Source organism: Manihot esculenta, chromosome 1 (genome assembly GCF_001659605.2).
Source record: "Manihot esculenta cultivar AM560-2 chromosome 1, M.esculenta_v8, whole genome shotgun sequence".
NCBI lineage: Eukaryota > Viridiplantae > Streptophyta > Magnoliopsida > Malpighiales > Euphorbiaceae > Manihot > Manihot esculenta.
Window position 1 is genome coordinate 20,613,859 of NC_035161.2, and position 20,917 is coordinate 20,634,775.

Sequence of the window (20,917 nt, forward strand, 5' to 3'; positions counted from 1 at the left end):
TATATATTTTTATCATGTAATTTTATTTTATAGTGATAATTTATAATTTATTTGAGTAATATTAATAATAAATTTTAATTAAAAATTAAAATTATATTATATATATATATATATAATATATAATGTAAGGATCGTTTACCAATTGATGATTCAGTTTTAGATTTCAACAGTACGTGGCTTTGTTAAACCAGTGGTACAGTAGCAATTGCTACCCTTTGGACCAGTAGCCCGCAACCTCGGGTATTCCAGCCTATATACCGTGAAAATAATTAAGTTTTACCAAACAAATTTCTGATGTGGAAAATCAGCCTAAGCCGCAACCACAGAGCATACTTAAGCAACAATTAACCACAATTTTATATTAAGGTCTGGGTTCCTGCAACCTTAACCTGGGATCCCCAGAGTTAAGTCAGATTGTGGAGGGAGAAGAGAACTGTGCCGTCAACACGGGCTTATAAAGTAGCAATTTATAAGACTAGAATAAAAACTTACTATATTTTAGAATTATAAACTTCTGAAATTGAGAGAGTTTTTACAGAGGAACTTGAGAAGATGGAAGATAGAGAGAAAGAGAGAAAGAGTTACAAGTTGTGCCTTCACAAGGGGAGAGGCTCCCTTTTTATAGAGAAATTTTACTGTTTACTCACGCGGCTGGCACTGTTCATGAATAGTACCTTGTCTGCCACTTTTTACTGTTGATGAATAGTCTGTCTGCCACTCCTTTGTCTTTTACTCTTTTCCACCGAAATTTGATTTTATTCTGATTCTGAAGAGGACGATGAGGTGTCCTTCTTTTTCTTGCTTTTTCTTTTTATTTTTTCTTTCTTCTCCTTTTTTACTTTTGTCTTCTTCTTTCCTTTTCCTGTCTTGCTCTTGATTTTTACTGGCGGTAGAACTCCATAGCAATCATCTTCATTACTGTCATAGTGTGAAGATACAGAGGTTTTACTGGAGGATGACGTTTCTGATGACGCTGTCGACTCCGTCTCTGAACTTGACTGCTTTTTAGTTTTTCTTCTGCCAGATTTCTTTTTTATCTTTGACTTTCCAGAGGATTTTACTGATGGTTCTTCTTTGGAAGATTGTTCGTCTTCCAGTTTTACTGATGATCCCGTGCTAAGCTGATTGAACATTTTCTGACAAATCAACTTGTATTCTTCGGGAGTTTTAGCTGCAGCTAACATTGCTTGACACTGAGCCTTTTGGGCTCCAAATATGGGCTCTTCTTGCATTGTCAGTTTACCAGCATATGAAGTTCCAGGAATTTGGGCCTTTTTAATAACCCATTGTTTTACGGACTCCTCCGTGGTTGGGTTTCTGAAAGAACCCCACCATTTTACCTTGTGTCGTTTTACAATAACAGGGACTTTTAGGTCTGTAACATACTGAAATTCAAAATACCATTGATATACCCAAGGTAGAAAAAAGTTTAAACAAAAATACATCAACGGTGGTATATATTTTTCTTGCTGAGGAGGTTTATAATTGGTTTTAAAGTATTGATATATATGGAGCAATTCCTGTGATAAAATATCTTCAGTAATGCCCCTGGATTGCCACCATACAAAAAACCAATTTGGAAATTTGGTGACAGTTTTTATAGCTTGTATATCAAAATAAATCAACCACGAATGGGTTGTTGTAGGGTTTTGAATGCTGAAAACATTGGTCCATGCATCAATATAATCAAAATAGTTATATGAGGAACAATACTTTTTTAATTTTTTAAACGCTATTTCAGTATACAAATTTGGTGCAGGCCAATCTTTAGGATGCATAATGCTTTTTATTTGAATGGAAGAATAGGCTACTACGTCCTTATAGGTTTTATCAAAATTATGCTTGATTTTAACAGCTCCAGTTTCTTCTAAAATACTTTGATAATAATCCTGAGGTTTTAAAATATTCTTTGGAGTAAACCACCAGTTCTCAGGATAATATTTTCTAATCACTTCCCATGGGTTTATATTATTAAATCCATATTCAACTTCGATTTCAAATTCAGAAGCTGGTTTTAAATACCATTTATAAAATCCATGAGATGGTTGGATTTTTGGCAAACCCACAGCCTTCAACGGATTTGATAAGTCTTTACTGTCTACCGTTTGAGACAGACTAGTCGTACCATGAGCGGGCACGATCGCTTTGGTTTTAGGAGTCATACCTGTTTCTCCTGAAGAGGAGGCCATACTTGAAGCCATACTCTGAAGGGCTCTAATCACTTCTGGAGACTAGCTGAGTTCTTCGACCCATTTTTTAATGTCTTTATGGGTTTCATCGGATGATTGAGGTTTTAGAGAGGCTTCTGTGGTTTTAACCATGGTTTTACAAATCTCATCTGAATGTTCAGACAAGGCTTTAGGAGTTGGGCTTGAACTTGGAGTTGGGCTTGGGCTTCTCTCCTTATCTTTATTTTTGCTCTTCTTTCGACCCATTTTGCTGTAAAAATTCCCGGGTTAGAAAATTCGGAATATTATTTTTACTACCTTTTATAAATTCAATATCGAAATCAAAAATACTTAATAAAGCTTGCCATCTGGCAAAAATTTGTTTTGATGCCAGATTTTTAACATCCTTTTTTAAAACATCTTTCGCAGCTTTACAATCAATTCTGACCAAAAATTTTTGATTTAAAAGATCAGATTGAAATTTATTTATGCAAATCACAATACTTAATATTTCTTTTTTAATGGTAGAGTAATTCATTTGGGTAGAGTTCCAGTGTCCCGAAGTAAACTGGATTATTGTTTCTTTACCATCTATCCTTTGTTTTAGAATTCCTCCATATCCTATGTTCGAAGCGTCTGTTTCCACAATTTTAAAGGCTTCAGGGTTAGGAAGATACAAACATGGAATTTCTTTTATTAGGGATTTTATGTGCCTTATAATGTTTGTATGTTCTTGAGTCCAGGGTTTTGCATTTTTCTTTAGTCTGTCATGAAGGGGTTTTATCATTCTGTTTAAGTTTGGGTAAAAATCTATAACATAATTTAAACATCCTAAAAACCTCTGTAATTGAGTTTTATTTATTATTTCATCTGGAAATTTATCTCCAAATACCATTGTTCTTTCAATAGGTTGGATTTTACCTTGTTCTATATAATGGCCTAAAAATCTTACTTTAGTTTGAAACAAGTTCATTTTGGTTTTACTCAAGGCTAATCCATTTCTTTTTATTATTCCACAGAATGTTTTTAAATGTTTAAAGTGTTCTTCAATATTCTTACTAAATATGAGCACATCATCTATGTAGACAATGCAAAATTTTGAATATGGGTTAAAAATATCATTCATTATTCTCTGGAATTCTGAGGGTGCATTTTTTAATCCAAAAGGCATTACGTTCCACTCATACTGTCCAAAAGGAACGGTAAATGCCGTCTTATATCTATCTTTCGGATGGATTTGAATTTGCCAATACCCTGATTTCATGTCAAATTTACTAAAAATATTTGCATTATATAGTCTGTTTAAGAGGTCTTTCTTATTAGGTATATGATACCTAATCCATTTTAATGCTGTGTTTAAAGGTTTATAATTTATAACTAATCTTGGTGTACCTCTTTCTATTTCTGCACTCTTGTTTACATAGAAAGCTGCGCATGACCAAGGACTTCTTGATTTACTTATTAACCTTTTATCTTCTAATTCCTTAATTTCTTTTTTACAATGTTCTAATAATTCTGGTGACATTTGAATTGGTCTGGCTTTAGTTGATATTGATTTTTCTTCGAATCCTTCCTCATATGGCAGATCTACTATATGTTGTTTCCTATTCCAAAAGGTATTAGGATGATCTGCACATAATTCTTCTTCCATTTCATTTTTTAGATTTTCTATTTTCTTTTTTACAATTTCACTTTCTAATTGCTTTTTAATCCTAACCACTTGTACATTATTTTTCAAATCCTTTAAATCTTCTTCTTTAGATTTTATTATTGAATTTATTTCCATTGTCCTAATGGAATGTGCTTTTATCAGATTTAAATTTTTTCTTTTAGGTTTTTCTGTAAAATCTATTTTCACCTTTTTATTTCTTGTTTTAAATTCTATGCAATCTTCTTTTACTGTATAAGGTGTTATTAGGTTTATAAAAGGGGTTCCTAATATCACCATATGACTTATTTGTTGTGATAATAAAAATATAGTTTTTATTTCTAAGTCTTGATCTATTACTAATGCCTCTGCTTTTATTTCCTAATATATTCAGACTGGTTTTATTTGCAGTTTTTAATTTTTCTTTTGTTTCTTGCCAAAATTTTTTAGGTACCAAACTTGACTTTATACAATTTAAATCTGCTCCTGTATCAAATAATGCTATAGTGTTTAATTTAAACTCTTCTGAAAATTTTATTGTTAATTTTACTAAATATTTTCTGGAAGTTATTTCTTGTAATAATAGTATAAAATTATTATCTACTTCTCTATTTTCTGATTGATCCATTTTATTAGCTTCTTCTTCTTCTTCTTCTTCTGAAGAGGAAGATGGTTCAGAGATTAGTTGACTTTCTAAAGCTTTTATCCTTCTCGAATCTGTCTGAAGTTGTTGTTTTAGCTCCTTTACTTCAGCTTTTATTATTTTAATTTCCCTTTGTAATTCCCCTACGGTTATTTTCTCTTTAGGTTCTTTATTTTTACTCAATATTTTGGTTAAGTCATATGTTTGTTTTTCTATTTTTGGCATAGTATTTTTTATTTCTTCTGATTCATCAAAGCTTTTTATTAGTCTTTTAAGAATTTTTTCTTTGGTTTTATTGTCTTCAATTCCATTTATTAAATTTAATAATGAATCTTGTTCTTTAGTTAAAACATTTATTGATTGTTCGGATGAGCTAGTGACTAACTCATCTATTTGATTTTCACTTTCAGTTATATCTGTTTCTGAGGTTTCTGAGCTTAAACATATTTCTTGGATTTTATTTGTTATTTCTTCATCTAATCCTAACTCATTTAATCTTTTATTAAATCTACAAAACTTAGATGTATGTCCCCTTTTACCACAATTATAACATGTTAAATCTTTAAAAGACCTTTTATTTTGGTTTCTTTCTTCTGGCTTCTTTCTTTCATATTTCTTATGAGTTTTAACATTTTTTCTTTTATAATATTCTTCCCTATTAGGTTTTGCTACATATCTCTTTTTATAATACCTATCTTTTTTATAATATTTCCTTGGCTTAATTCTAGAGCATTGCCCATTGCAACTTTTATCTTGCATTATACCATAATCAAATTGTTTACAAAAAGATCCTAATTCTTGTTTAGTTTTATGCATTTCATATTTTAAAGTCTTTTGTAGTCTTAGATCTTGACATATCTGCAATCCTTCCTTCTGAATTATGCTTACTAATTGTCCATATGTTAGTCTTTTATATGGTATCGGGTTACCAAAATGCTGTTTTATATTATTTCTGACTTTCTCTCCTAAGAAATAAGGGAGTCCTGCTAAGAATTTTTCTTTCCAAAAATCTTGGTTTGAATCTTCTCTTAACATTAATCTGGTTAGAAACGTAGTTTTATAATTTTGGAAATCACTTAATTTTTTACATTTTAAATTGCTTAGAAGTTCTGCATTTTTATCTTTTAAGAGAGAAGGGTCTCCTATAAAATGTAAATAAATTGTTAAGATTAGAGTTGATACTGCATCTTGGATAGTTTCTCCAGATTCATTATATATGGGTTCTCCATCACTATTTACCTGAACTGAATTTAATATTTCTAATTGCTGCATATCTGTTAGATGGTAATCCCACCATCCTTTTAGTTGTCCTGTGAAACCTGCTATAATTATTTCTGCTATTGCTCTATCTGAGGCAAAAGACTGGGTTTTATACGCATTAGCTGCCATTGTCATTTATTGTAATAGGCTTAAAATATTATATTCAGATAGTCCATCTATATTCCATTCATATACTGTTGAAGCATTATATTTAAACTGAGATGTTATGTTTGGTTTTTCCATGACCCTTAGGTCTGGTGCCCTACTTACTATCTCTCTATGTGATATGGGATTTATTTCAAATTGTTTTATATCTTCTGAATCTGGCTGACTTTGCTCAGACTCGGATTCTTCATTTAATGCATTTATATTTCCAGACTGTGGAGTTTCTGGGATTATATTTCTACTAGATTCTGAGACCTCTATCTTACTTAACTGGTCTTTTAGACTTTGCAAAAATTCATTTTTATTTGCTTTTAATTCCTTCTGGCTTGAACTAGATATTTGGTAGGGTTTAAACATGAGGTTTTATTTCTTTTTTCTCTTCTACCTCTTCATCCTTATCTTTTAAAATTTTCTCTATCTTTTTTAACTGAGTTCCTAAACATATTAAACTTGCATTACTAAAGTTATTTTGTTCTATTATTTTCTTTTCTGCATCATTTTCTTTAGCTATTTTATATGGCGCACAAACTATTTCATTTTCTCCATGTTTTATTTTACTAATTGTTTTAGGTGGAAAATCACTCTGTACAACTTTGTCATTTACTATCCACTCTGGCCTTTTATCCCTTATAGTTATTGGATTAATACTTTTCTTTTTGCATAGTTTAAACCAATCAAAAAATCCTATTTGTTCTTCATTTTGGCTATTATAATTTAGATATTCTTCTTTTAGATCTTCAAACTTATGTTTTTTAATAATCTTATTTAACTTATATAAGTTTTTTGTCCTTGTTATTTCTTTTAGAAATTTCTTTTCAAGTTTTTCTTTACTAAGGGCATTTAATTCTCTGTTTATATTATTTATGTTTTCTGTTATGGCAGATACTGAAGGTGATTCGGGTGATGATGGTGCCATTTCGGCCTGTTGATTTAGATAATTTTCTACTGGATTATAAACTGCTCGAGGAACTGAAGAACTATAATCTACCCCTTTCATTTTAAGATGTCTATTTGGAATTTCTGATATGGAATGCCTATGTTGTACTATAGTTTGCATTACTGGTTTAGGTTCATCTTCTTTATATGTTGCATATATTACTGATGGTATATTTGATACTCTTCCTATATCATCTGTTATTACTGAGGATGAAGATCCTGTATATCTACTGCTCATGCTTCTGTTAAATTTTAATTATACTTTACCATCTTCAAACTGCTCAATTTTACTTAAACTTGTATTTGGCTTTACCTTTTCTGGTTCTGGTGGAGGAACTATACCTTCTAATATCCATTCATCTGGCAAGGTTATATCTTTCCATTGAATCGTTTTAGGAATTACCGTATTTGTTTTAGTTAGATCTGTCTGTAAAAATCTCGTTTCCCCTAATTTAGGTTGTAATTTATATTTAGTCGCAAAAGCCGAGTTTATAGCTTTGTAATGAATTTTATATATTAATGCTATAGGAATAGAGCCTTGTTTCATTTTATAATTATGGGTTTTTATTTCTAAAACTATGCTTTCTAGAATATTTAAATCATTTAGTGAAATAGTCATATCTGGATAAACTTCAAAAGATATGGGTCCTTCGCTTAGACTAGTTTCTACAGATCCTAGCAAAGAATCCTGAAAATTTAAAAATCTAGCATCCCTGACTACAGCCAAAATACTAGTATTTAATCCTTCTCTAGTCAGAGGTTTTATGCCTACTTGAATTAATCCTATATGAATATATTTATATTTTTTACTTCTATGATGATTTAATGTTCTTGGTGATAAAAGAGTTATTTTCTCAAAGGGTTTACTTAATTGAAAATCTCTTTCCTCTGTTTTTATTACATAATCTGTTTTAAAAACATTAAACTTTGGAATTTTATAAATCTGTTCTTTATCTACTTTAGGAATTTCCCATTCATCTATTGCTTTTACAAAATCTTCCAATATTAATTCATTTTTGTTTATTATTTTTTTAATTTCTGACGACTCTGAATCATCTGATTTTACTGTACTAGCCGATTTACACAGAAAAGGATCCATTTTTAAAGATCTTGAATTATGTTGCGGTCACTGCCTGTTCTACCCTATGACGCCTAAACCTTGGCTTAAAACGGGTTCAGTTGGCATACCCAAAACATATCCTTTTCAAAAATCCTTAAATACTGTTCCCTTTCCCGGTGCAAAAAACAATTTGAAATAAATCTCATATCACATAGAGAGATAGTAAGTAGGGCACCAGACCTAAGGGTCATGGAAAAACCAAACATAACATGTCAGTTTAAATATAATACTTCAACAGTATATGAATGGAATATATATATATATATATATATATATATATATATATATATTTATTTATTTATTTATTTATAAAAATCGCTTTTCTATCAAACAACCTAAATGCTAAATAGGCTCTTGAAATTACAAGTGATGCCATGATCGTGGCGAGGAGTCGCAGACAATCAAATCAATAATTAAAATTTATTAAAATAATAATAATCAATATAAAACCCAAATAAAATTATTGTTTGAAGTTTTCTCACGGCTATCAAGAAGCTTCGTATGTGAACCCCACTTGCAGGCATTCATCATTTTTTTTTTTCGAATTGCGATATGATTTTATTCTTATCAACAAAAATTTGAAGGTTACAGTTGTTCGGGACCAATGGACCATTTGTGACACATTGGTTCCCTATGTGCGGCGTATCGAGAGTGATGTTCTACGTGCATTTTGATTGGTCCAACAAAGTAGCTCTCCTTGTTTTATTAATTTTTTTTTCTGTCATTAATAATTCTTACAATTTTTTTTTTGGACATTAAATATCCTTTTAGAACATTTCCACTCATTTCTATTCTAAATACATCATGTTAATTGTACTTTAATAATGAATTCTTCCATTGCGCTTTTTCTCCCCAAAATAAATCTTTTACTTTCTTCATGTGAAATCTGCTTATTATCCTACCATAATGAAGAATAAAAAAAATTACATTATGTTATATTATATTCATCATTTCTTTAATCAATTTGAAAACCATATTAAAAAAAAATAGTGCACACCTCAAGGTTATATAAAAGTTGCATTTAATTTCATAATTTTCTTAATTTTTGAAATTATTATCTTTTCATTTTTAATTATTCTGAATTTTTTTACACTATAATAATATATAAATAGATTATTACTCAATCTATTTTATAATTTTTATTTGTTTTTATTTTTTTAATTATTTTAAAATTATCATACATTTTTTTACACTATTATAATATATAAATTAACTATTATAATTTTATTTTATTTTATTTTTAAAAAATATTTTAAAATATTTTTTAATATTTAATAAAATTTAATATTTTTAAGATAATAATTAAAAAATAAAAACTTATCTTTATTAATATATATAAAAAATAAAATAAATAAAAATGATGAGATAGAAAAAGTATAATTCTATTTTATTTTATTTTATTTTTAAAAAATCTCTCTTAATTTTTAATAAAAATTTAATATAAATAGATATAATTAAAAAAGTAATAAAAAATTATAAAACGGAGTAGTAATTTTTTTAATATAAATTATAGAAATTAAATAATACATGACTTTGTAATATCATAAGTAGCTGTTTTAGAATTTTAAACAGATATTCTGCATTTTCTTTAGTATTTTCTATTTTTTTCTTTTAAAATATTTATTTTAGCGGACTACAAATAAAATTAAAAAATCATCACAAAATTCTATAGAATTATAAAAAAATAATTAATAAAATAAATTATTAATAATTTATCAACCATTTAAAATATTAATTATTAAATTATTGACTATTTACCCTATTTTAACTATTTTTTTAAAAATTATTTTAAGTGCAGTTCACAACAAATTTTTCATCAAAACTCATTGGTGGTTTCAGTTCTTTTTAAATTTTATTATAATTTTTTTAAATGAATATTAAATATGTTTTTAATAGATTTGATTTCTCTTATTAATATTAAATCATTTTCTCTCTAAATTTAAAGTTATTTTCTTTGTTTTGTGGGATTTTGTTACGTATTGTATAATATATAAGCTTTTTAATAGTTAAAAATATAATACGGATCATTGATTATTTTCTGTTTAAAATTTCAAATCTACTAACAATGAACTTTGTACTTCATTGATGCTTAATGATGTAATTTCTTTTGTGAACTACATAAACAATAAACTTATGAAAAAGAACAATATAGTATAAAGTTTATTTGTTTGTTAAAAATATTTTTTTTATTAAATTTTTTTAGTATATCTCATTTGAGCTGAGATTTTTTTAATATTTTAAACGTTAAAAATATAAAAATATTTTTTAAAATATATTTTTTATAGAATACACGAATAATATTTTAATACACATTTGATTTATTCACAAACATAATTTAATATTAAGTGTATCTAAATAAATACAAGAGATCTCACATTTTATTTTTTAATTTTTATTAAAATAAAATACACATTTGATTTTATATAAAAATAAATTTACTGATTGTTAAATTAAAATATTTATATTAAAATTTATACATCATTTAAATTTATAAATGTATGCAATTAAATATAAATATTTAATTTAATATATTATTTTTTGAAGCTTTAATTTATTATATTAAGTAATTTATGTGTATATATATAAAGTAGTGATTTTTTTCAAAAAAAAAAAAGTAGTGTTTACCAAAGAACTATAGTCGTGGCAATAGAGAATAAATACTCAATATTATATTTTGTAAGCGTTCTTGCAACTAGTACAACTATAGGAATCCATGGCAAGATGGAATCACACACTGCAAATTACCCACCAAAGCCACATAAATTTACCCCCTTCTCTCTCTCTTCTTGTCTGTACATCATCATCCATATCCGTTCCTCACACATACGGATACTCGGAGACAAGAGTTTTTCGGGAAAATCTATTTCTTCTTCTTCGTCTTCTTCACCGCCAACAGCCACTGCCGTCTTCTCATTTGTCGACGAAATGCCCGAACAAGAGGACGATAAGTCAAAGGAAAATCAGACTGTTGGAGGAGACAAGGGAGAGACGCTCATGGACTTGGATCTTGATCTCGACACTTCCTGGCCTTTGGATCAGATCTCCTATCTTTCCAATCCTTTGTCTCCTCTTCTGCTTTCCTCCTCTGACCAGCCGTGCTCTCCTCTGTGGGCTTTTTCTGACGCGGACGATGACAGGCTTCTTCCTGTTTCTTCCGCTTCTCACGCTACCACTCCCCCTCTTCGCTTCTCTGATTATCCTATTTTTCTCGCATGTCAGTCACCTCTTCATTTTCTTCATTGCTCTTATTATTTTCTTTGGTGGTGCTTTTTGGGATTAATCGGAGCTTGAGATTAGTTTGCTTATTGGGTATTCCAATTTGATAAGTGTGTTAAATTGGGACGTTCTTGTTCTAAACTTTGCTTCTGTTATGAAAAAAGAATAATATATATAATTTTTGTTAATCTCTCTTTAAAGCCCGGCATGAAACAATGAAACTGGAATTATGAATTGCAGTATCTACTTGTTTAGGTAGATTAGACGAGCCGTTGAGTAAGAAGAAATCGAAAAATGATTGTCCCTCATATTGATTGGTTTTCTTGCCCGGCTTAGTATTCTGTATGCAGATTCTATTTCCTTTGCAATAGTCTCTTACTTTTTTGTAGTCATATATGTTGTTATTCGGAGTTTGGAAGTGAGAAACGGAATTTTGTAAATTTAAGCAACCTGGTCTTTCTCTTCCTGCAGTTAACCGTATCTTTAGTATCTTGCAGTTTCTTTTTGCCATTGTATTTAACCGAACGCCATTGGAAGTTTAGGCTTTTGTTTTTGACTTGAGATTTTTACTTAATGCAGGTGCCCCCAATTCAGTTGCTGAAAACCATACAGAAAATGATGATAAAAGGAAATTTCCTTCTCCTCTTCTGGGATTAATGCCTTTTGACAACCCAGATGGATATTGTGTAATCAAAGAGAGGATGACTCTGGCGCTTCGAAAGTTCAAAGAATCAACTGAACAACATGTTCTGGCTCAGGTTTGGGCACCTACGAAGAATGGGGGTCGGTATGTACTGACAACTTCAGGGCAACCCTTTGTAATTGATCCTCATAGCAACGGACTTCATCAGTATAGGATGGTCTCTTTGATGTATATGTTCTCTGTGGATGGAGATTGTGAAGGTGAACTTGGCCTTCCTGGTCGTGTTTTCCGGCAAAAATTGCCCGAATGGACACCTAATGTCCAGTATTACTCAAGCAAGGAGTATTCCCGGCGTGATCATGCTTTACATTACAATGTTCAGGGAACCTTGGCGTTGCCAGTATTTGAACCATTTGGGCAGTCCTGTGTTGGAGTGCTTGAGCTCATAATGACTTCGCAGAAGATTAACTATGGACCTGAAGTTAATAAAGTTTGCAAGGCACTTGAGGTTGGGTTTCTTCTCCCTTGTATGTTTATTAAATTTCATACTTTATGCTTATGACTGAGGTAAGAAAATCTGTTTAGCGTGGGGATTTTTTTTTGGAAACATCATAGCCGTATTAGAGTGTGTATCGTGATAATTTTATGTATGCTTCAGATGTATTGGGTTCCTTACTCACATAATTTCAGTTGTTCTGCAGGCAGTAAATTTAAGAAGTTCAGAAATATTGGATCACCCGAGTACCCAGGTGAGCTCTGACAATATAATGTATGACAAATCTGAAATGATTTGTAAACCTGAAAGATAAATGCTGTATTCTTCTTTCATTTCTTTCCCCTTGTTCTCACAGAGGTATACTTGGCACTGCTTTTAAACCAGATTTGCAATGAAGGTCGTAGAAATGCATTGGCTGAAATATTGGAAATATTGACAGTGGTTTGTGAAACTCACAAATTAGCTTTGGCTCAGACTTGGGTTCCGTGCATGCATCGAAGTGTTCTAGCCTTCGATGGTGGTTTAAAGAAGAGTTGCACTAGCTTTGATGGCAGTTGCAATGGCCAGGTCTGCATGTCCACGACTGACGTGGCATTCTATGTTGTGGATCCTCACATGTGGGGTTTTCGGGAGGCATGTCTTGAGCATCACTTACAGAAGGGTCAAGGTGTTGCAGGGAGGGCGTTTTTGTCTCACAATGCATGCTTCTGCCCAGACATTACCCAATTCTGCAAGACTGAGTACCCCTTAGTTCACTATGCACGCATGTTTGGATTGAGTGGCTCTTTTGCAATCTGCTTGCGCAGCAGTTATACTGGAAATGATAATTATGTTCTTGAATTTTTTTGGCCCCTTAGCATCTCAGACAATTATGAACAGAATGCTTTGCTAGGCTCCCTAGTAGCAACAATGAAGCAGCATTTTCAGAGTCTTAAGGTTGCTTCTGGAATGGACCTTGAAGAAGAGGAAGGATTTGTTGAGATCATTCAAACTTCTATGAGTGGGAGACTTGATTTGAGGCTTGAATGCATTCGAATACCCCAGTCTCCAAAGTCTCCCCCAAATCTTAACACATCACCAAAGGAAGGAAAGACAGCTCAGCTTGATCCATTAAAGCATCACTTGATGGTGAATTTGGATGCTGTAGATAATGGAGGCAACATCAGTCAAGCAGAGGGAAGCCATTTTCCTACTTCTCTTCCAGAGAATAAAGGGAACAAAAAGCCATCTGAGAGGAAACGTGGAAAAACTGAGAAGTCAATTAGTTTAGAGGTTCTGCAACAATATTTTGCTGGGAGTCTTAAAGATGCTGCAAAGAGTCTCGGTGGTATGCTTATACACTTATATATCATTGCTTGCAATTTTGCTTGTCATTTTAAAGATGTTTAATTCTTTACATATGAAAGCTGGTTATTGTTTGATGTAGTGTATGAAATTGATTCATCTTAGAGAAATTCTTTTTTATTCTTTACAGTTTGCCCTACTACAATGAAGCGGATCTGCAGGCAACATGGGATATCCCGTTGGCCGTCTCGCAAAATAAACAAGGTTAACCGATCTCTCTCCAAGTTAAAGCGAGTGATTGAATCTGTCCAAGGTGCTGAAGGAGCATTTGATTTAACTCCCCTTACAAGTCCACTTCCTGTTACTGTTGGTTCTATTTCTTGGCCTTCCAATCTGAATGGATGCAATCAACAAAACTCATTGAACTCAAAGTCCCTTGAACCTATTGATGAAAAGAATGGATCCCCAATCTGCAATGCAGCAGGAAATGATGGACAGGGTGGAGGTGAAGCTCAATTGCTTGGAGGTAGAATATTAAGTCGTGAGGAAGCAGTCCTGCAAAATGGCTTTTCGCCAAAAATAGGACTAGTCTCAGACAGATTCAAAGCAGGAAATGCCTCTGGGGAAGAGAGTACTGGGACTCCAACCTCTCATGGTTCATGCCAAGGAAGCCCAGCAAATGACAGTGCACCTGCAAATGATTCACCTGTTTCTCCTGTCCATGAAAAATGCAAGAATGCAGGTAATACTCCTGAATTGGCATTTCAAACAAAAGGAAAATTGAATCTGTCAGCGGCATACTCAGTACCTGACGCGCTAGTTGCAACAGAAGCTCAGGCACCATTAGGAGAGATGCTAATCAAGGATGCTGGAAGTTCAAAAGATCTTAGAAATCTTTGTCCTTCGGTAGCAGACACAATTTTAGAAGAGCGGGTTCCAGAATCTAGTTGGACAAATTATCCGGGTCCAGATTTCCCTACCACAGAAGCCGTGGCTGCTCTAGAACATGCAATGACACAGGGAACAACTAGGCAAGAAATGATGACTATAACAATAAAGGCAGCATATAGAGAAGATATAATAAGGTTCCGTATTTCTCTTAGTTCTGGGATTGTGGAGTTGAAGGAAGAAGTGGCCAAGAGGCTGAAGTTGGAGGTGGGTACTTTTGATATAAAGTACCTGGATGATGATCATGAGTGGGTTTTGATAGCCTGCGATGCAGACTTGCAGGAGTGTATTGATATTTCAAGATCATCAGGCAGCAGTATAATCAGATTGTCAGTTCATGATGTGAATACCAATCTTGGAAGCTCCTGTGAGAGCAATGGAGAGTTATGACTAGGTTGTATATATGGGAGGTTTAGAGCACCACTTTTAGAGTCATAGGATCCAGGGAAATGGAGATAGATTTTGGTTAAAAAGAATTTGCTTGAATTGTAAAAATTTTTTCCATGGAATTGTAGAAATCCCCTCGTCTCTATATTGTCAGAGTGACTGGTTGATTCCTTTCTAGTCGACATGTACGAAGTTTTCACCATACACTAGCATGAGACTCGAAAGCGTCTGATCTTTGTGCCGAGATTTAGAAGCTACTCTGGAAGGCAATTGCAAATGTTCGCCCTACCCTCGTTGGTAATGAATCACTGCTTTATGCTTTGTTTGGATTGAGGGAATTGGAGAGAAAAGAAATGAAAAGAATTTCAATTTCTTTAAACTTTCTTGTTTAGATAACTAATAGAGGAGAGAAAAGAGGAGAAAAATTGTTCATTATTTTTTTAATAAAACAATGGTAGAGGGAATCCAGTTTAACAAAAATATTACGAGTAGATGAATCCTCTCTTCCTTGTTATTTACGTACAATTTTATTGATAAACAGAGGATGTCTCTCAACATTGGACTTTACAAGCAAAAGAAGAAAAAAAGAGTTAAATCATTATTAGGTTTTCGGCATTTAGCATGATCCACATATTAGTCTCTGTTTAATGTTTGTATAATAATTAAGTTCTTAAATTCTGGAGATGTGATGTATAGATAGATATATAGTTAATTATTAAGAGAAACACATCCATGATCCCCTTTATATTTAATATTTGTGTAATAATTAAGTTCTTAAGCTAAAATATCTGTAAGACATACAAGAAATTATTCCATCCATGATTTAGAGTTGACAATTATAGTTTTCACATGAAAAAGATGTAGATAAGATCTCTCACATTATTCCAAATGAATTAGTTAACATACAACCATATCCAACATACAAAGAATAGCCTATGAAAATCTAGCAAGGGAGACAAAGGAGTTAAGAAACAAAAAGATCTCATTTGTTAAAATTTTGTGGAGGAATGATAAAGTGAAAAGGTAAATTGGGACAGTGAAGAACAAATAAAGTAGCAGTATACGGAACTACGCAAACTAGAAGTGGTAGGATCAAGGAAACTAGAAAATTGTAAGTGCATTCCTTATTGTCCAACATTCACATATAAAAGGTTATATATTTCTAATAAGCTCTTTATATTCCTATGACTCATGGTACTCTGTGATTGTATTAACAGGGGATTATTATGGTTTCTCTCCACTCAGTAAACAATGACTATCTGTCTTGAAAGTCGAATGCATAGGAGATGCAATTGACTTAGGCCTTTCTTACCATACGTTATATGGCTTTGGCATCTAGCTTTTGTGCTCAAGTTCATTTCATCTTTCTTTGGTCTTATACATCTAACACGTAGAGTAGATGATCAACACATAACATGCACACAAGGTATTAGAGCCACACGTTTTTAGGGCTTACATGGGTTCATCCTTATGCTTCATCTTAGGTCCGTAGATGGTTCTTGCTATGGCTAGGACCCATAGTTGATAGGCCTGCCATTGCTAACCAGATGAAAGACAAAGATGTAAATAACCATCAAAGAGCCCTTTTATGTACTCTAAGGTACAAAACCTGTTAGTTGTGATGTAGAGCGATTGTGTACTAGCTCAAGTGGAATTAGTACCTCCTCAAGGAGAGGGGAGAGAGAATCTCTATTACATCCCATAGTCCTAAAGAAAGAGGGGTAAAGAAAATGATTAAATACAACCTTCAAAATCATTAAATAAAATAAAAAAATAATTATATTCCTATTACAATGTCAAAGGGTCCATCACTCTTGTAAAGGGCCTTTAACTTTACTCTTTAGGCCTCCAAAGGAAATTGGTCTCCATCATGAACTCTAGGACTAGCCTATTTACCATCTAAAGAAATGCAATTCATGTAAAGAGGAGGAAGGGGCATTGATCATGAAAAGATTTTCAGCTAAAAGTGGACGTCTTTCCATTTTTATGTACTTAATTGTCAAAATAAAATTTATCATAATAGAAATAAACAAAATAGAAAGAAAATAACTAAAAATTAAATTAATTTAGATTAAAAAAGAATGCTAAACTAAAAAAGGAAACTAAAAGTCATGTTCATATTTTGGAAGGCGATATTCGGCCAACAAGGGTTGGAAAGGGAACTCTAACCTCCATCTAACTCCTGTTCTAATACAAAAATACAAATTAATTGTTGGCATACAAATTCTCTAGAACTGGTTAGAGTCTCGATTTTCTATAATACTACTATGAGACCTAAATATTTTAGTGCTCGGTGAAGAGCGGAGGAAAGGAGTTGCCACCCTGATGAAAGCAGAGAATAAACAGAAGGATGTTTGTGCAATCTACTCTTAGTAGGAATCCACTATCATTCTTAATCTATAACCTAATAGTCTAGGTTCAGGATAATGGGTATGAGAGAGGAAAAATATTAGATACCCTTCTCACTTGGACTTTACCTGAGAACTAGTACCAGTCCTCTACATTGATTCCTATATCTTGTCTTTAAATCCTTATTGAGAAATTCATTTTAGGCAATGTGTAATCTAATCTTATACATGCATTGGCCCTACAGAGCATCCATTCCATGCGCATCAATTAGCATAAGCATGCCAAGTTTCTATTAACTTAAGGTAGAGGAGTTATCAAGTTATCCCAATTAATTATGTTTCTAATCATATTTTATGCTATTGACCAATTTATACCAAAGAGGGGAGCTTAAATATGCATGGTTTCTAACTTCACATTTAGCACATAGAAAAGGAGGTCTCATTAAGTTTCTAAGTATGCATCTTTAAAGTCCAATTTTATGGTCATCTTACCCTAAGTTCATTACTACATAGTCATTTTTCATGCCAAAGTGTAAATCACCTCCTAAATATATATAACCATGTCCCTATCATGCCAAAGGTGCTTTTAGATTGCCATGTGAATTACCTAATTTACTAATCTAGTTATAAGTATATAAGGTGAAGTGCATAGAATAAACCATATCGAAAAAAAAAAGGAAAGGAAAAAGGAATTAGTCAAAACCAAATAAAGTCTTAAGCTACATAAAGAGGGAGGAGGAAAGAATTAATGCCAAAAGGCCATAAAAAAGTGGAAAGGAGAAAAGAAATATTCGCAAATATAGTAAGGAAAAAAATATTCATATATATGGAAAGAAATAAAATGAAATAAGGAAAGAGAATAATTTAAATATGGCATACAAAAATTAAAATATGGCAAGAGATAACTAAATAAAGTAAGAAATAATAAAAATAAAGAAATCTATAGCAATTAAATAATTCATTCAAATATGAAACTTAAGAAAATTAAATTTAGAACACAAAAAGAGAAGCAAGATCTCTTCAAATCTTAGAGAGATACAATTTGACCAACCATAGAGAGATACAATGAGAAATACTAGCTGCCATCTACAACATGTTCTAACACTTAAATACAAATTAATAGTATAAAATCAAAGATCAAAACACAAAAAATAGAAACAAATAGCTAAGAACTCAAAACACAAAAATTGAACTTACTGAAAATTCTCACCTAATTGTTGATAATTTTGGTACCAGAAAAAAAAAATAGTAAACATACTCAAAAAAATTATGAAATTTTATGGGGATGTTCTAAACATATAGCATGCACGGGAAATAATGCCATTATAGTATAGGTCAGAATATGTGAACACTATGTTAGAGGCATAAATGTAAAACACTCAAAACATAAACATTGTAATACACTTCTCAAAATTGATTTTAGGCTCAAGAATCACCCCATTTGGTGATTTGAATATCAAGTTATAGGTCCCTGAATTTTCCAATATTGCATTGTAATTGATTAAAATTCTATATTTGTCATTGTAATTTTAAAAATTCATAACTAATTCAATAAAAATAAGAAAAATGCAAATAACATATGAAAATTAAAGAGAATTTCATGAAGAATAAAAAAAAAAAAATTTAGAGATCGATAATCATTCCCAATCAGCATGGAGAACTCAAAGAGTTCTGATTGCTCATATAATCATGCATAGAATATGTGTTGGTCTCAAATTTCACATTAAAATCGACTTGAGAGGTGCCCAGCGCACTCAAATAAATTCAAGAACATGCAAAGAAAATATTCTCATACTATGGAATAATTTTATTTCAGTAGATTACCTTTAAAGAAAATAAAAAAGAAAAAGAAGAAGCAGCAGAACTAATAGGGTCAGTTGCTGGAAGGAGAAGGATGGAGACTTTTTAATTTCTCTTAGAGCAATTAAGAGAAGTTTTATAGCTTTTGGGAAGTAAGGAGCTGACTGCCACAAAAAATTGAAAGAGAAAAAAAGTTACAGATTAGGATTTTTGGAGAGAAAAATATGTTTAAGTAGGTGTGTGCACAAAAGAAGAAGCAAATCCTCTCTAAAAACTTAGCATGGCTAGTGCCCAACAAAAAAAAAAAAAAAAAATTTAGGGTTTTTATTTCTTTGGTGCTTGAATGGGCCTTCGAGAGAGGCCCATTCAGCCTCCACTTAAAATTAGCCCGAATCCATTAGCTCCAAGTCCCAATTGGTCCTTTGGTCCCTTTGGAAAGGCCTAGAAAAGAAATAAAAAAACTCAAAATACCCCTAACTTTATTTTTATTTTTTATTTTAGATTTTGTTAATTTAATTTAATTTAATTTTCTAATTTAATTATTTTGATTTGATTTTATTATGTTATTATTTTATTTTATTTAAAATTTGTTCATAGCATAAAATATTTCTCTACGGCACTAAAAATTAATTTTAAGCGTGTCGAGACCGTAATGTGATTCTTATCATCAAGACTTCACTCCTTCAAATTTGTATGTATATTCAATGATATGACTCAATACTCATTTAAAATATATTTACATGGGGCAATCTCTTATTGATCTACGTGATGACATCCCTGTAAGAGAGGCTATTCAAGCATCCATGCTTAGTTTTTTTTAGGACGTAGAGTTGAGGTACTCGAACCTATAAGGTCTTTAACAAAGACTCGCCCAGAAGAGTTGGTAGTCTCCAGGGCAGCTTATTATCGTTGTAGGACGTTACATAGCTAATCCACAAAATCTCGATTGTCGCAGGATCTCTTATCCACTAATTGGTGTAAACTAAATTCTCAGAGAAAATTGCTAACTATCTCAATCTTATTACAATATAAAAGCAAAGTAGCCCAAGGAATCAAGGTACTTATTCTAGTATATATTTTACTTGCTTTAGCTTATCATTTCTCTCACCCGATTAAGCAAATTACTGACTTGAGTATCGAAGTCGCTGCCACTAGGCACCAACCACCTCACTTCTTCTTTTGCAGATTGTCAGGTTATACAAGATTCATTTTCGATAATAGCATTTGGTTCTATTGTTGGGATCTCATTGAATTCTCTTACTCATTTGGGATAAATTTGGCTTATTAATCTTTCTTTTTTCCTTATTTAGATCCATTTTATATCTTTAAACTCATTTTTAAGAGGATGAAAACTCACGAGCAGTAGCCAAATCTGCTGCCAATAGGGGAGCCATCATCTCTTCCACTCTAGGAAGTGGACAAGATACTCCTCCTATGGTGGCTGAGGTAGATCTTAACAACCTAATTAATGAGTAGATGATGCGATATATCAAAAGACTAAAGGCAACTTTCGAGCAGTATAAGGCTTGGGAGGAGGCCTCTTTCATGGCCTCCAAGGTGAGGGAAGAAACTTCCTTTGAAGCACCAAAGACTCGGACAGAGATGCTTCATACTCAATCTAAAGGAAACACAAAGGTTGGGGATGAAGAATCATCGGATGAAGCCCCAAGGGACATAGATTGGAAGTTAGAAAGAGTAGGAAGAAGACTATGGTCTGGATGATGCCTCACCTCTATCAGAAGAAATATTGGTAGAAACCTTTCCTTCAAAGTTCAAGCTACCCAGTTTGGGCAAGCATGATGGGATGGCAGACCCTAGGAGCCATCTGGCTATTTTCAGGACTATAAGACAACTT

The 20,917-nt window shown here is 32.0% G+C and overlaps 1 protein-coding gene across 1 annotated transcript; it reads left to right on the forward strand.

Annotated features, from left to right (window-relative positions):
* Positions 1-10,643: 10,643 nt before the first annotated feature.
* On the forward strand, positions 10,644-15,243 carry LOC110626753 (protein NLP6). The gene is made up of 5 exons (XM_021772824.2): positions 10,644-11,154; positions 11,736-12,307; positions 12,501-12,548; positions 12,680-13,622; positions 13,770-15,243. Exons 1-5 carry the CDS (start codon positions 10,662-10,664, stop codon positions 14,915-14,917), a joined length of 3,204 nt encoding a protein of 1,067 aa, XP_021628516.1. The 5' UTR covers positions 10,644-10,661; the 3' UTR covers positions 14,918-15,243.
* Positions 15,244-20,917: the final 5,674 nt, after the last annotated feature.